At 44.1% G+C, this 15,904-nt stretch overlaps 1 protein-coding gene across 2 annotated transcripts in view; it reads right to left on the bottom strand.

Annotated features, from left to right (window-relative positions):
- The window catches only part of LARGE1 (LARGE xylosyl- and glucuronyltransferase 1), a 245,859-nt gene that overhangs the window by 136,697 nt on the left and 93,258 nt on the right, over nucleotides 1-15,904 (bottom strand). For both annotated transcript variants that reach the window (XM_018560110.1, XM_018560111.1), the window contains exon 3: nucleotides 5,915-5,997. In XM_018560110.1, coding sequence (XP_018415612.1) covers nucleotides 5,915-5,997 — 83 coding nt within the window. The remainder of the gene's footprint in view (nucleotides 1-5,914; nucleotides 5,998-15,904) is intronic.

Here is a 15,904-nt window from a genome sequence, read left to right as displayed (position 1 = left end):
ATATATATATATATATATATATATATATATACACACACACACACACACTGCCTGTCCAAAAAAAGTCAGACACTCTAATATTCCATAGGTCCGCCTTCAGCTTTGATTACATTGCATGCATTCCCTGTTTCGATAAGCTTATATCTGTCACCACATTTATTTCCAACCAGAGATCCATTAATTCTTCACAAGATCTTGTAGTGATGATGGGAGAGTCGGACTACTGTGTAAAGTCTTCTCCAGCACATCCCAAAGTTTCTCAATGCGTTAAGGTCTGGACTCTGTGGTTGCCAATCTATGTGTGACAATGATGTCTCATGCGCCCTGAACCACTCTTTCACAATCTGAGCCTGATGAATCTTGGCATTGTCATTTTGGAATATGCCTAATGTGCCATCAGGGAAGAAAAAAATCAATTGATGGAAAAACCTGGACATTCGGTATATTCAGGTAGGCAGCTGACCTCAATGTTTTGGGCACATAATGTTGATGAACCGAGACCTATTATCCAATGGAGCCTCTGACCTATTTGCTTAGCCAGGGGTAGTGACTTTTTTTTGGCCATGCAGTATATATTTATGTTATGGATATTTATTGTATGTGCACACAATGGCTTGTTGGAAAATGCCATTTCAAAACCATGGTGGCCTTTATATATAGTTGCCTTTGGTTGCCCCTCTTCTTGCAGCTAAAACTGCCTCCACTCTTTGTTACCACAGTTTGGGGAAGGTCTTTTTTTGTTCTATCATATCTGTGCCCCAATGCACAAAGCCAACTCTATGCAGACATGGTTGATCAGTTTTTTTAAGGTGGAATTCCATTGGCTTGAACAAAGTCCTGACCTCAACCTTCCTGAACACCTCTGGGTTTAATTTTAGCTCCAATGGCGAACCAGGTCTTCTCATCCAACATTATTATCTGACCTCAGAAATGTTTTTTTGGTTGAATGTGCACACGTTCCAACAGAATCAATCCAAAATGTTGTTGAAAGCCTACTTAGATGGGTGGAGGCTATTATGGGTGGAAAAACTCAAGACTTTTGGAATGAGATGTCCAACAAGCTTATATAGATATGGTCTGGTGTCCACAAACTTTGTCATTTAGTGTAACACAATTTGGCTTACTTGATTAACATGGAAAGGTTACTTTTAATAAGATCACATTACAAAACCGCTGGTATGTTTATGTTCTTTCATTTTGGTGGTGTTTTTCTTTTAGGTAAGCAGGTATATGTAACATTTTCTTATGTGCCGGTAAGTAAAACTGACCAGTCTGCCCTTCCATTCTGAAGCAGTAGGTCCTTTGAACTTTAAAAAGCCTTTCACTAAGCCACAGAAATCTGTCTGGATGAGCTCCGGGGTCTGCCTGAAATTCCTCCTCGGTTCCTCTGCGAAGAACCTGCAGCCCCCATTGAAGTGTCAGCAGTGTTTTCATCTTGAGAAAGCCTTTGCTTTGTATTCCGCACAATTCTCCTCGGCAGCTTTTAGACAAAGCCGTTGCCTCAGCAGTGTCATGATTAGGTCTTCTGAGCTTTAACATATTTATTACAGATCCGTGTTAAAGAACCCTCTACGCCAGCAGAAAAGAAAAAAAATTGCCAAAGACGGATTTCAAGGTCTCGGGAAGGCGGTTATGTGATGGCTCCACTGCTGGCGTCAGGTGAAAGAGTTTACAACGCTGCCCCGGGGACCAATTAGGGGGCAAATCATTGCTCATTAATATCAGTGGTAAGTCTTCGAACCCTTGGGGTAAGTCAATGGACGCAGCATGCAAGCAGATCGTGTAGTGATAGAGGCGGCCTTGTTATGGAAATGTGACCAAGTAATACCCTGCACAATCAATTTATGATGAGTATAAAATAAAAAGGACAACAGCATTTCTAAATAAGTGAACAACACTGATTTCCAAGGGCTCAACTTTGCAGGTTACAGTTACAACAAAAGACGACCTCATTTGAAGGACAACTCCAGCAAAACAGCTGTAAACACAGATCAAACACATTTACATGGAAATGTAATGCTTTTTCTATGGTGATCTAATGGTGACTAGACTTGGTGACTTTGTGGTGCTGCCCTTCCTCCTGCTTATTTATGCATACCACGTACCTAAGCTCTACCGTTCCAGATAGACACAAGGCTGCCATGACTGACCATAGGCTGGTGTCACAACATCCTCTCATTCAGGATCTCATGCAGGATCTGGCCTCCTGACAGATGGGGAGGGTATCATGAAGATGTTGGGGGATGTAGGGAAGAGTGAGGAAGAACCACAAAGTGGGCAGGGGGTGAGAACAGCGGTGAATAGGTGTAGGACAGTGTGGGCAACTCTGACTCTCCAGCTGTCGGGAACTACAAGTCCCATGAGGCATTGCAAGACTAACAATTACAGGCATAACTCTCAGAGGCAAGGGCATGTTGGGATTTGCAGTTAAAGCACAGCTGGAGAGCCGGAGTTGCCCACCCGTGGTCTAGGAGGAGAAGCAAATGTCAATGGTACCGGTCCTCTAAGCAATTGCTCAACCTTTGGCCCTCCAATGGGAGTGAAGACTGCCAGTGGGAAGAACACACCACCACACTTGCAAACAGTGCACAAGATGGTGGTACCACAGCATCAAGTTAATGACATCAAAGCAATCTGTGCCATTGGGTTGACCTAGTGTATGACAGAATTATCTAGATGGGCAGGTTCACCATTCTTTTCTACATTTTTTTTACTGTAGTGTTTCTCTGGTTCTTGAAGCGCAAGCATCAGCAAGTTTGCTGTTTTAATTGTCAGTGCTATTATGCTCAGTGATGTGTCAGTGTAACACTTTCAGGTATTTTTTACCTCTCAAAGAGATCAGAGTACTTCCCCTGATTATGCCTTTCTCTCCAGTAGGATGGCACAGTCTTTGTTCAAGAGTCATCCAGGGTCACCATCTACTTCCTGGACTGAGAACAGCAACAGAACAAAATCAGGTCTCATGGCCATTCAGATAGGGTGGTGCTGTATGGCAGAGTTGTGTAAATCTCAGGACTTGATAGATAGAAATACAAATCCTCTGGCAGGAAAAACACATATATATATATATATATACACACGTATATATATGTATATATATATATACATACATACATACATACATACATATATCATCTGTGTATTTAGCCTGCAGTTCTGCTTTAAAGAAGAACTCCGGGCACAAATTTTATTAATCATTGCAGTGGGGCTACCTCCACACTGCAAGGGTTAACTGCTTGTTTTTGCTAGCTTAAAAAAAAAAAGTTATACTCACTCACCTGATCCTCGGAGCCGGCATTGCTTCGTCCAGCCTCTCACCTTCTACTCTGCAGCGATTGTATGTCCCTCGGCATCTTCACATCCTATACACTCTATTGGATGTGATCACTCAAGGATTCCTAGGCTGCTGCATTGGAAAGGGAGAAAGGCTCCAGGGACCAGTCTAAGAAGGTCGGGTGAGTTTCACTTTTTTTATTTTTGACCCTAAGCAAAAACAAGTTAACCCTTGCAGTATAGGGGTATCCCCACTGCAAGGGTTAGTAACATTTCTGCCTGGAGTTCTTCTCTACCAATGTCATTTGAGGAAGTCACCATACCGTAGTGGCCAAAAAAGGCAAATGAGCCTCTGACCAAGAAGCAAGGAACCCGCCAGCTGTAACGATATCTCTAAAACCAAATGAAATGATTGTTTAGTGAACACTAACAGGATGCGGAGAGGATCATAAGCCGGTACTTCCACCGTGCCTCTGGGCAGCCAAAAACAAGACTACACAGATAAGACATCTGCTCGTTTCTACAAATACAATCTAAATGAAACATCTTTGCAAATATTAAAATGAAAAAAAATGATATTACATTTGCGAAGATGTTTATTTTCATACAAAAGGAGCCATTGTCTCACCTCCCATCCCGGCTGCTTTATGATCACTGATACGGCAATAAACCCCAAAAATGACAGGGAAATCTGAAGCTTATCTGCCATTGTAAATAGGAATTAAACATCGCTCAATCACAAGAGAGCAAAGCAAGCCAAGCGCCTCTCCGCCTGGAATCACCGCAACATATCGGATACATACAGGGCGGCTGACATAGAAAAAAAAAACGTACACACATTAAAAGGATCACAATAAAAAATGTAATTTAAAGCCAACAAAGAAAATTGCATCTGAGTAGATGACTTTCTCTTTATTAACCTGAATGTCTCTCTGTTTACCATACCAATTCCTCCCCCCGCTGACTTTATCTCTCTTCTCTGTGCTATCGTCTCTGACAGCCAGAAATCTTTGCATGCACAATGTATTGTATAGTCCCGCGGACCTGCTTTCATAAATATACATGCTGGGATTTCAGAGCTTTCCCATTTTGGGGGTTAAAACTAAACTCTGGGTGTCCCCTCCGTCTTGCACTATTGTACCGGCTCTTCTCCTGGATGGAATGTTCTTACTCTGATTTCACTGCACACTGTGAGATTGTGAGAAGCTGCAGCAAGTCAGATAGATTCCACCATATTTCCTGGTTGGAGAATGTCTAGCATCATCTAGATTCTCCTCCCCAGCATGACTGTCTCTGGCCCATCCATATTTTATTGATTGGATTTTAACTCTTAAGTTTACCAGCATTTTATTACATTAGGACAGAGCTGGACAAAATCCCAGGATCCAGGTAGCCAATGCTCCATTAAAAATTACAGCTGACACCTAACTTTTGAAGTTGTCTCTTCTGCCGCCTCCCAGATTGGACAGATTGGCCCCTGAGTTCCGTATCAATTTGTCCACCCCTGAATTAGGACTACAGTTCTTTTAATCATGGTGGCTTAGCATCATATGCAGGCATTACCTGGGGCAGTCTGCATACAAATACAGCCTACCTAGCAATGCCCACTCCTCTAGACTAGTAACAGGTAAAGAAATCACCAGCACTCCTGAGTTCCAAGAATGTCAGACCTTGTTTATTGACATCCAATCAGGTCTCACAATGCATAGCATCGTTTCAGAGCACACAGCGGTTCCTTCTTCAGGCAAACAAAGTGACTTTGTTTGCCTGAAGAAGGAACCGTTGTGCATTCCGAAATGTTTCTATGCATTGTGAGACCTGATTGGATGTCAATAAACAAGGTCTGACATTCTTGGAACTCAGGAGTGCTGGTGATTGCTTTACCTATTACTGATCTGCTGGCAGTCACTGCAGCTCCCCCCATCCATCCCTTGGATCCTGTCCAGTTAGGAGTGCGATAGGTTATGGACTCACCACTCTAGACTGACACCCACCCTCCCATTAAAGTATTAAGGGTTAAAAACAGGGGTTTAGGACGAAGCAGTGCGGCTTTCACATAATTTGCAAAAGTTGTGCAACTAAAACCTCTGTTTTTAACCCTAGTAGTTAGACTCCATTTTTTTGCAGGCTGGCTGGTGAGTGTGCTGGGAAATTTTTGTTTAATACTTTGTAAAGTTGTTCCATGTGCACCTTTCTATAAAGCTAGTTATGAATTGACGAGTGCATTTGCCATTTGTTTTACTTGTTCCACAAACACAAAGACATAGCAAGGCAAGACACTCCCCTGCACCATTCTCTCCCGCCTTCCTTCATCCCTTCTCCAAGCTAGTAAATGGATGGCTGATGCATACTATGCTGTCCCTTGTGACCTTGTACTGGACAGGAAGTTCAGGTAGGCTGAGCTGAGAGACTTGTGGCCAGCTCTTTAGAAGTCAGCATCTGTCTACAGGCCCTGCTCTAAATAATGTCAAAATTGTAAAGAATTGCCAACCAGGGTCATCAGCTCAGCATATCTTTGGCCCAGGAGAGAAATATCCCCCCAGCCCTGTCCTTCACTTGCAACATCTAACAATGAGCAACATACAATATGGGACTACATTAGTTGACAAGACTCTATCAATACTTCTCATACGTTCCTTACCTGTGAAATAAGACAGACTTCACCAGGGTGACAACATCACGACTGGCGTTGTAGCCAGCGCACACAATGGCGACGTGGATTGTCTGTAAAGAAACAAAATAATTGGCGTTATAGTGAATGATAACAAAAAATACTCAACTGCCTGGAACAGAAATAAAAATTGCAGAAAGAAAACATATTTTACTGTGGTTTTCATCTTATTTCTATACCCTACATCGGGAAATAGTCCACCCTTTCCTGCACCTATTGGCCCATCACTATGAAGGTGTAAGTTGAGGGAAAAGCTGCACCAGCTCTCTATACTACCTAGAAGGGAGAACACATCTAAAAGGAGTGCACTGTTGTCTGTCTACTGCTAGTACTGACAAGTGTATCTAGAAGTGGGCATTCATGTAGTTACATATTCATAGCAGGCAGTAAATGGGCTTTAAAACAAAACCTCAATTACCTCTGTAGCTGTAGGTGCAGTGGAACAAATCATCATCAAAAGTCACAGCAGAAGCACTAAACTAGTGCTAGTTCTGTACAAGCTTAACTCCCCCTGCTCCCCCTTACATAGCACTACGCTCTCCTTACTACCACCTACTAGAACACCTGCACTGTGTGTATGTTAGAGGTTAGAAGGTTCCTGACTTACTGCTAAAGGGAGATGTCAGGGGAGCTAAATTGCTGATCACTGTTGATAGGAAAGGGAGCAGTGGGAAGCTGAGTTGCTGTCCACTGCACGGAAGGTGAAAAGAGCTGCTTAGCGAAGTTCTTCAGGACGTCTGCTGTGAACTTTGAGGAAAAATTGCTCTAAACTGCATGCAGCTACAGAAGTCATTCGTTTTTAAGCAAATAGAAATACTTGACTGTCTACAGCCTGGCCACAGGTTCACTTTAAGGACTAGTTTACAGAGGCTTCAGCTTGTAAATGCTAGTCTGAAGATCACCATTTACAGCAACCATTTACAAAGCACTTACAAAGCTTTCAGCAAGCTTCCAGCAGCTTTCTTGAAGCCTTTCAGCTTCCGTCCAACAGTGCTGAATGCAGATCTAAATAGGCATGCTGGCTATAGCTAGAGCAAACCGTTAGCAGGCTTTCAGCAAGCTTAACATCAATGACGATTGAGAATAACAGCACACAAGGCTGCCCAACAACAAATTAACTTACTATACTAAATTTAACTCCTGGTAAAGCTAAATGCTTGTGCAGGCACTTGCAGGTTTCAAATGGACATACAGCCTCAAAGTAAGCAGCGGACAATGAAAGGGGTGGTTAACAAGGGTTTTAAAAGATGCAAACAAATGTCCACACTGCCACCAATCCCCAGCAGGACAAGTAATAAGCTATTGGTGAATAAGGTTGCTAAGTTCCACTACCCCATTTGTCTCTAGCCCTTCTCTTGGTCAATAAGTCATTGCCACTGCCTCAATCCATCAAGAGACAGCCCACATTGCAGACGTTTTATAAATCAATGAGAAGGGTCAGTGGGGCAATAGTGGTCCTACCACCCCCACATTGGCTACAGTCACCAAGACTGATGGGAAATCCCAAATTTTTGAGCTGCCACCAGTCACCAGAACAAGAGGTTCAATGGAAACACCTGTTCAGACGACAAGTGTTTGTAGAGATTTTCTTTTGTGCTTTCTATTGAGTCATCAAAACAGGAAGTGAAGGGAAAGCTCCCCAACAAGGGCACAGATGATTAGCTGACTGCCAATTGAATCCTTCTTTTCATCTCTATAGCTTTACATGGGAAGAGCCCAGCTATCTCTGTCCATGCTACTAAGCCATTTATCCTGTTGTTTTCAATCACATAATCTAATAAATACATTGATTAGGTTATACAGTTTAACGCAAACGTCTAATTACATTTTTTTCTTTTGGATAGAGTGGCGTTAGACTCCCTGATTTTTATTGATGTCTGTGTCCCTGCTGGAGACATTCACCCTCTTTATTTGTCCTTGTCACTGAGACAGGAATGGGAAATCCAAAAGTAAGTGTTGTCACCAGAGCAAGAAGTAAGGAAAAATCCTCCCGCTGGGACAACTCTTGAAGATGAGACTTCCCTCACTTTAAATAAATTTCCTCTTGTGCCTCTTGGACAGGAAGTAAAGGGAAATCTACCCACACTTTATTATTCCCACAAAAATCAATCAAAGCGTGACTGAGGTTCTAACCTTTCCCTACTGTACTACTAAAATTAGTTTTTATTGCTGTCTGTGGCCATGTTGAAATGGTTTTCCTTCCATTCCAGTTGTCGCCAGGATAGGAACTACACAATAAACAACAAAAGCTTTACATACTCTTTTGAAAATTGTTTTGATTGCTCGTTGCCCCTGCTTGGGACATTTCCTAACTTCCTGTTCCTGTGGCCAGGAAAGGGAATGAGGAGATGTTACTATCCCTGTGGCCAGGAAAGGGAATGAGGAGATGTTACTGTCCCTGTGGCCAGGAAAGGGAATAAGGAGATGTTACTGTCCCTGTGGCCAGGAAAGGGAATGAGATGTTCCTCAATTGAAGGCACGTATTATACAGTGAAGTACACTCCAATCCAGCTGGTATTAGTTAGTATACTGGACTTGTTCCGTTATGTTGAAGAGGTTTCATAGCCTATCCAAGATACTTTTTTAGTTCTAATGAGTATCAGGAACATTCCCCAGCATTTATATTCAAACAGGTAGCACAGACAATATAATCCAATCACCACAGAATGTGTCAGGGCAGATGTTAATTGTCCAAAAACAAGATGGGAGATGTGAACGCAGTGGAACCACCCGGTTCTAGCTTCATAATCCCACCCTTGGTGGCTGGAAATCTGCATAGGTGCTATTCCTTTGATTCACATGGCTGAAGTCGTAAATTGAGATGTTAAAACTACATTATGTGGAAGTCAGAAGGTGTTGAAGGCCTCTACCCCTGTTCAGGGATGGTTGTTCCGGTACAATGTAAATGGCTTCTTTTACGCCTCATAAGAACCAGTTGTCTTCTTTGACCAAAATGTACACTTCACTGTCCTTGAAGAACTGCCTCGTTTTGTTAAGGTATAGGACAACTGAGCTTGACCTGTCCTGAACTGTAGAATGTATCCTACTTTAATGAAAGGAAAAACACCTATGCAGACTTCTTGACACCAACAATAGCATTATGGAACTAAAACAGGGTGATTCTACAACGTTCACACCTTCCTTCCTGTTCTTGGAAAGCAACATCTGCCTTAAATCGTTCCATAGTGATTGGATTAAGATGTTTGTGCTACTGGTGTGGACATAAATGCCGGGGCATATTCCGAGTCATATTCCTGAAGAGTCAGCCTGGATGAGTGAAACAAAACATTTTTAACATTACAAAACAAATTCAGTTGAATGTGACTAAGTACTATAAGCTACACCACGACCTGGATAAATGACACAGACGTAATCCAGTCTTCTTATCAAGTGCCTTGTGCATATAAACAACAGCCTAATGGCATAGATTAGGCAAACAATTCTCGAACGTAACTCAAAGTCATCCACACTGTGGACTCGCATACCAAAGTGTTACGTCCATATGTTAAAGTGTATAATCCTCCATATAAAAATGTAACGTTTTGAGCCACTAAACAGACTCATTTGCAAGCATGGAAGATATTGCTCTTTAACTTGCTACTGTCTGCTTGTTTTGCTCTTTAATAAAGAGCTACATGGATTGAACACTTTGGTCCTCAGTGCAAATTACTTTTTGCCACATTGGAGACCTCTAATGGAGGAAGACATATCTAGGAAAGTAACATTTCAAAACAGTAGGTAAAGGTTAGGACATCAGTCAGGTTTAATAGCTAAGTGTAGAAAGTCACCAGCACTTCAAAACATTGCGTTCACCACTTTATTTTAAAGGTATCATTACAGCTGGGAACTTTCCAGAAATAACAAGGCAATACTGCAATTTGCATCAAGTTGCTGGATCCTTACATGAATTAGTATTATCTACAGCATCCATAAGAAGAGTTTGATGGCTGGCCAATAATGCGGCTACAGGTAGCTACAGGCAGCTAGGCTCCTTCAAGGCTCTGACGTGTCATATAAGACAGATGAAGAAGAAGGACATCCTCCAGCTCTCTGCAAGTTGGACTTCTTTTGAGGCCCCTTGTGCTAACACTGGTGAGGTCTTTGCTGGGAGACTAGCTAACTGTTCAGCTGTGAGAGTTTTTTATAAAAAAAACTCTCTGCTGGGGAGCTGTTGTGGTGGGGTTCTTATGAAGAAGAGCTCTCTGCAGGGGCAGGAGGGTGGAGGTGGTGACTCAGCTGTGAGGGGGTTCTGAGGAGAAGTGCTCCACATTGAATATTGATCTGTATTTGAGCTTCTATGAAGAGCAGGAGGAAAGGCTGGATTGTTAAAAAGTGGGGTCATGGGTCCAGTATAGGAGGAAATTCCACAACGGGATACCCACCGATCCTACAGGCGCAGTGCGTGGAGAGTCAGAATAGTTTCCGCTACTGGATCCTCCAGGGTTGGCAAAGCTGTGTCTTGAATGTAGGAGGACACCCCGGCCTCCAGGACTGGGGAGGTCGGGCCTGTCTACTGTAAGTTATAAAGGGCTTCATAGAACTCTGTAAATGCCCCTCCTTAAAACGAGCCCTGGGGTCGCAGCGCTCCGTTCAGCACGTCCTTAGCCCGCCATGCTCGGCCACGCCCCCTTGATCTGTATTTTATTGTAGATTCTGGACCTATCATTTAAGCCCCCCTTCCCACACACTTTTAAGCATACCTTGGACACTCCCATCATTTGGCCCATTCCTCCTCCCCCCACCCGCTGCTCCACCCTGTATTGGCCAGGATGCTGATTGGCCAGGAAGCCGGCTTCCCAGCCAATCAGCAACGAGCCAGGCAAACAAATCTGATAATATGATGACACGACCCCCACCCTGCAGGCAAATCATTCCCCTCACTGAGATCTTTAGCAGCAGTCATTACCGTACAAGTCCCTTGGCCAGCTGGGCAGACACCGCTCTCCAAGCTCTCCCGGATCTGCCCACATCTCCTGTGTGCACAGCGCCAGAAAAGCCTGCTTTATTCTGTTAGAGGATGTCTGAATGAGAGCACTGGGCAGTCTGCACATGCGCAGTAGCAGGCTGAGGGCTGATCACGTGGGCGCTGTACACACAGGAGACATGGGCAGATCCTTGGAGAGCGCTGTCTGCCCAGCTGGCCGAGGGAATGGTACGGTAATGACTGCTGCTGAGGATCTAAGTGAGGGGAATGATTTGCTTGCAAGGTGGGGGTTGTGTCACCATATTATCAGATTTGTTTGGCCAGCGTCGATGCCAATTGGCTGGGAAGCCGGCTTCCCAGCCAATCAGTATGGAGCCGGCCAAACAGAATGGAGTCGGCTTCCCGTGCAATCAGGAAGCCGGGAGGTGGGTAATGACACGCCGCTTGGCTCCCTGATTGCCCGGGAAGCCGGCTCTATGCTACCGGAAGTACCAGTATCGGTACTTACTTACTTACTTATCGGTAATACTCTGTATTGGCGAGTACCGAAATATAAATATTGGTACGTGTACTCGATACCAGAAAACCGGTATCGGTGCTTTTTCTTTCCTGGTGCCTATCCTTGGCAGCATACTAGTAGCAATACTAGTATGCTGCCATATAGGCACCAGGAAAAGTGAACATTGTACCATACTTACCCCTAATTTTCCTTTCCTGGTGCCTACCCATGGCAGCATACTAGTATTGCTACTAGTATGCTGCCACATAGGCACCAGGAAAATGGATTTTGGGTTTTCATACACTTTAACCCTATAGCTATGAAATCATCTTAGGGCACCCAAAACTCAGCACGAATGCAAACAGACGTTGGTCTAATGACCGTTCCCTGATCAGTGACGGGGCTGACAGAGGGACTGCAAATCATGAACGGAATGACATTTGAGTTTCAGATCATTCTATTTCACTTAATGATGGCCTGAACTCCCTCCAGAGGCACAGCTGCAGCTAATCAGGCATGGAAACATACAAAAATAATAAAGCTGCTTTTTGTGCCAGGGATTGCCTGGAGGTTCACAATCTCAGTGTGACGAAAGACGTCTGTTTTCCGGGACACTCAGATCTAATCTGGGCATCGTAATTGTGTTCAGAAGGCACAGCTTCTCCATCATGGCCTTTGCAGGATGCAAATATTAACAGTTTTGGCCTGACAACAGCTACAATTACTTCATTGATCAAGTGTTTGTTTTTATTTTCTGCTTGGGGCACAAGTTCCTTGTCACCATAGAAACTGAGGGCACAAAATGGCCGTTAGTTCAGAAATGAACAAAAGAGTGCATGTTGAGCACATGAGGGGGGATCTCCTGGCATTCATATTGATGTAACAGTGGTAGGATGGGGTAACCTGCCATCCACTTCAATGGTCCCTTTAAAGTCCAATGCTGTATGCCGTGAAGATTACACATGAATGTACATAGAGTAATTGGTGAGAGAGGCTCCAAAGTTCATTCTGGCATTCTTCTACACCTGGTTGTCTTCTCCTTTTTCCTTTGGTTTCTGGCATCTTAGACATTTAAATTTGCTTTGTGCCATTTAAATGAGTTCACTGGTTTATGTACCACCCGCCGCCACCTAGTTGTTGCACACTCAAGCATGACAGTAAAGCTGTACAGTTCCTCATCCTATCCTAACCTCATCCTATCCCTTAAATCTAACCTACCTAACTATACACTGAGTGGCCAGATTATTATGACCACCTGAGGTTTGTAGGCAAATTAGCTATAATTTTGCGCTGAAGTTGCTAGAGGGCCAGACCATTATAAATAGGGAAGCAGGTTGTTTACCACGACAGTAGAAGTGATTTTTTCTGAACATATAGGTAAACAACGCGATTTAACAGCCTTTGAATGTGGGGTGATTGTTGGCGCTCTGAGCCATGCAGCGAGTATCAGCAAAACAGCAGAATTTGTTAAATGTTCAAGAGCAGCTGTTCTTAAAGTGTTTAAAGACTGGACTGTCAGCCGAACATCTGGGTGTGAACGTGCGAATTGTGGCAGTCAGCGACTGGTCAATGTTAGGGCAGAACGGAGAGTGGCAAGACTGGTACAAGACAACAGAAGGGCAACAGTGCAGTGTCAGATTCCTCGCATCACCTTTCAACATCTCGTGGAGTCACAAGGCGGCCCAACAAAGTCATCTCGTGGAGTCATCTCATGGCCCAATGAAGTACTGATGGGGTGGTCATAATAATCTGGCCACTCAGTGTAAGTCCTAAAGCCCTACACCTTAAGCCTTCACCCCAATTTAAATCTGAAACAACACCCTTAACCGCAACCTAACCTCTAAATCTAACCCTAATCTCAACCATACATCTAAATTTAACCCCTAATTCCCAATCCATAACCCCAAACCTAACTCCTTCATCTAAACAATAACCCCCAGCCTAACTCCTAAATATAAAATGTAGTCCCAACAGAACGCCAAAACCCAATCTTTTACCCTAATCCTAGCCTCTAAATCTAACCCTTATCTCAACCATACTCCTAAACCTAACCGCTAATTCCCAATCCTTAATCCCAACCTAACTCCTAAATCCAAACAATAACCCTCAACCTAACTCCTAAATATAAAATGTAATCCCAACATAACACCAAAACCCAACTCTGTACCTAAACCTAACCTCTAAATCTAACTCCAACCTAATTTCTAAACCTAACCCTAAAGGAGAACTATGGGGTTAAGGCTTTTCCCCATAGTTCTCCTTAGGGTAACGGGAGGACACAAACTAGCGTCCTCCCGTCACCCTAGGCTCAGTATACCGCGAGCTGTAGCTTGCGGTATACTGAGACGCCGCAGCTGAAGCGGATCCCGACAATTGTGCCGGGATCCGCCCAGCTGCGTGACTGACAGCTGGCTCTGCCTATCTAGAGGCAGAGCCAGCTGTACCCGCCCCCTCCCCCGTCCATTCCGCCAGTCAGTGCTGGCGGATCGGAGTGGGGAATCCAGCCCCTCCCCTGTCACGGCAGAGAGCCGTGACAGGATCGAGAGGTGAGCGAACGCCGGTAACTGTTCGCTCACCTCCCGATCTACTGAGCCGACCTGTGACAGTCTCATTGTCACAGGTCGGCTAGAACTATGAGGTGAGCGAAAAGCACTCACCTCATAGCTCTCCTTTAATATTATACTTAACTCCCTAATCTGAACCCCAATTTTTCTCTTAAATCTGACTCTTAACCCCAGCCTAACTCCTAAACCCAACCCTTTCCCTAAACACTCCTAAATTTTAAAGAACAACTAGAGGCAAAAACGTTAAATCAATATTATATGTTTTGCATTATCAAAAGTAAAGTGATATTTAAGTCAAAAGGTTTTTAAGCTATTTCAAATGCTCTAAATCACTTACAATGGATGCTGCTCCTTGATGTTTAAATGTTTTTGCTTCCTGCAGAATCAGCTGGTCCCTTGAGCACTGGTCCAGATTAGGGATGAGCCAAACACCCATGTGTTCGGTTCGTATTCGAACTCAATGCAAGTGTATGGTGGTCGAATGTTCGACCCCCCAAACAGCTGCCGGTACATGTGGCTGCAGCGGGATGTGTCCCTTCAAATCCCCGCTGTTCTCCCCGCCTGTGTTGGCGGAGGCAGCGGGGACACAGACCGCTGCATTGCTCCGCTGCCCCCATACCTCTGCTGCTGTCTTCCCCTGGTCCGTCGGCTTCTCCGTTCCCCCGTCCGGCCGCGGCACCTCTGCCCCGCCCCCTGCCTCCTCTTCATTGCAAGCTGGGAGCCATACCCAGCCTGCTATTGGATATTGTAAAATGCAATAGCCAATAGCAAGCTGGCTATTGCACCCGCCCACTGTCAATCAGCATGGGGGGACCTGATAGAAAACTTTCTCCTTCAGGCCCCTGAAGTGGGCCTAGCATTTGATTTATTTTCTCATGAGTAGGAAAGGATTGACAACTCTGTAGTCTATTTGTTGCCGTCTGTCTCCCTTTGGGGAGATTTCCCTTCACTTCCTGTCCCAAAGATGCAACAGGAAGTGAAGAGTATTCCCAGAACAGGTGCCAGACAGTTCAACAAGGATTTCCTGGGCATGCGCACTAGCACCATCTGCTGTTGATCTCCTACTGGCAGTCACCGGATTTGACGTCACCAGTTGGAGAGGTCGACAAGTTGGAACTTTCGTTAGAACACCCCCCACTGTAAGATTTCTCATTCTGTTCCTGTTCTGGTGGTGGGCACGGACACATGATTGGTGAAGGTGTCAGGCTCTGGCATTCTTCTGTGTCTCCTCTGCACTCAGTAATTTTGTACTTGCTCTGCGAGAAAAGTGCAGCCACCTCTAGAAGGAAGTCTTCTATGTCGGTGAAAGTCATTCTTTATCAGCGTTAATTGAGTCGAGGTGGAGGCGCTCCGCAGCTGTTTGGAAGCCCACTGGAGACCGTTTTGTTCAAACTATTTTAATTGAGGTATAATACAATTATGGCGCTAAGCCGTTATTACGGGAACATTGCATTCTGGTAGAGGAGGAGATGCGTTTTGCATCCACCATAATGGGCTAAGCGAAAAGAAAATGAGAATCACGCCATTTACATAACGATTATGGGAGAAAATAAAAGGGAAAAAAGGGAAAAGCTGGAGGTATTATAAATGGAAGAGGGCTGAGGGCGTGTGTGTGACTCCTCATACTGCTGCTAAATGTGAGAAACAATTAACCTCCTCCATACAAGAAGGGTTGCCTAAAAAAAGGTTTTGTATATAAAATATAATTAAAATAAAAACTAGCTTAGATAGCTAAGGGTGACCAGAGATATGCATTTTACTTGTCAGTGTCTGTACTCACACAGCTCTCCGCAGCTGCCAATCACTTGACTTATGTTTGGCTTGCCTTGCTACTAACAAAAAAAAAAAGTGGAGAGAATAATGAGGCTAAAATTGTAAACTGCAGTTTACGGAGAGAGAGGAAAAAGAGAGGATAGAAGTGATCTTTTCAATGACACTATTATATACAGCACATTCATTCTAAGGTTGTCCCT

This window comes from Nanorana parkeri, unplaced genomic scaffold (genome assembly GCF_000935625.1).
Source record: "Nanorana parkeri isolate BGI_ZX_2015 unplaced genomic scaffold, ASM93562v1 scaffold432, whole genome shotgun sequence".
In the NCBI taxonomy this organism is placed as follows: Eukaryota; Metazoa; Chordata; class Amphibia; order Anura; family Dicroglossidae; genus Nanorana; species Nanorana parkeri.
Note: the sequence above shows the minus strand (reverse complement) of the source record. Positions and strands in the feature narration are given on the sequence as shown.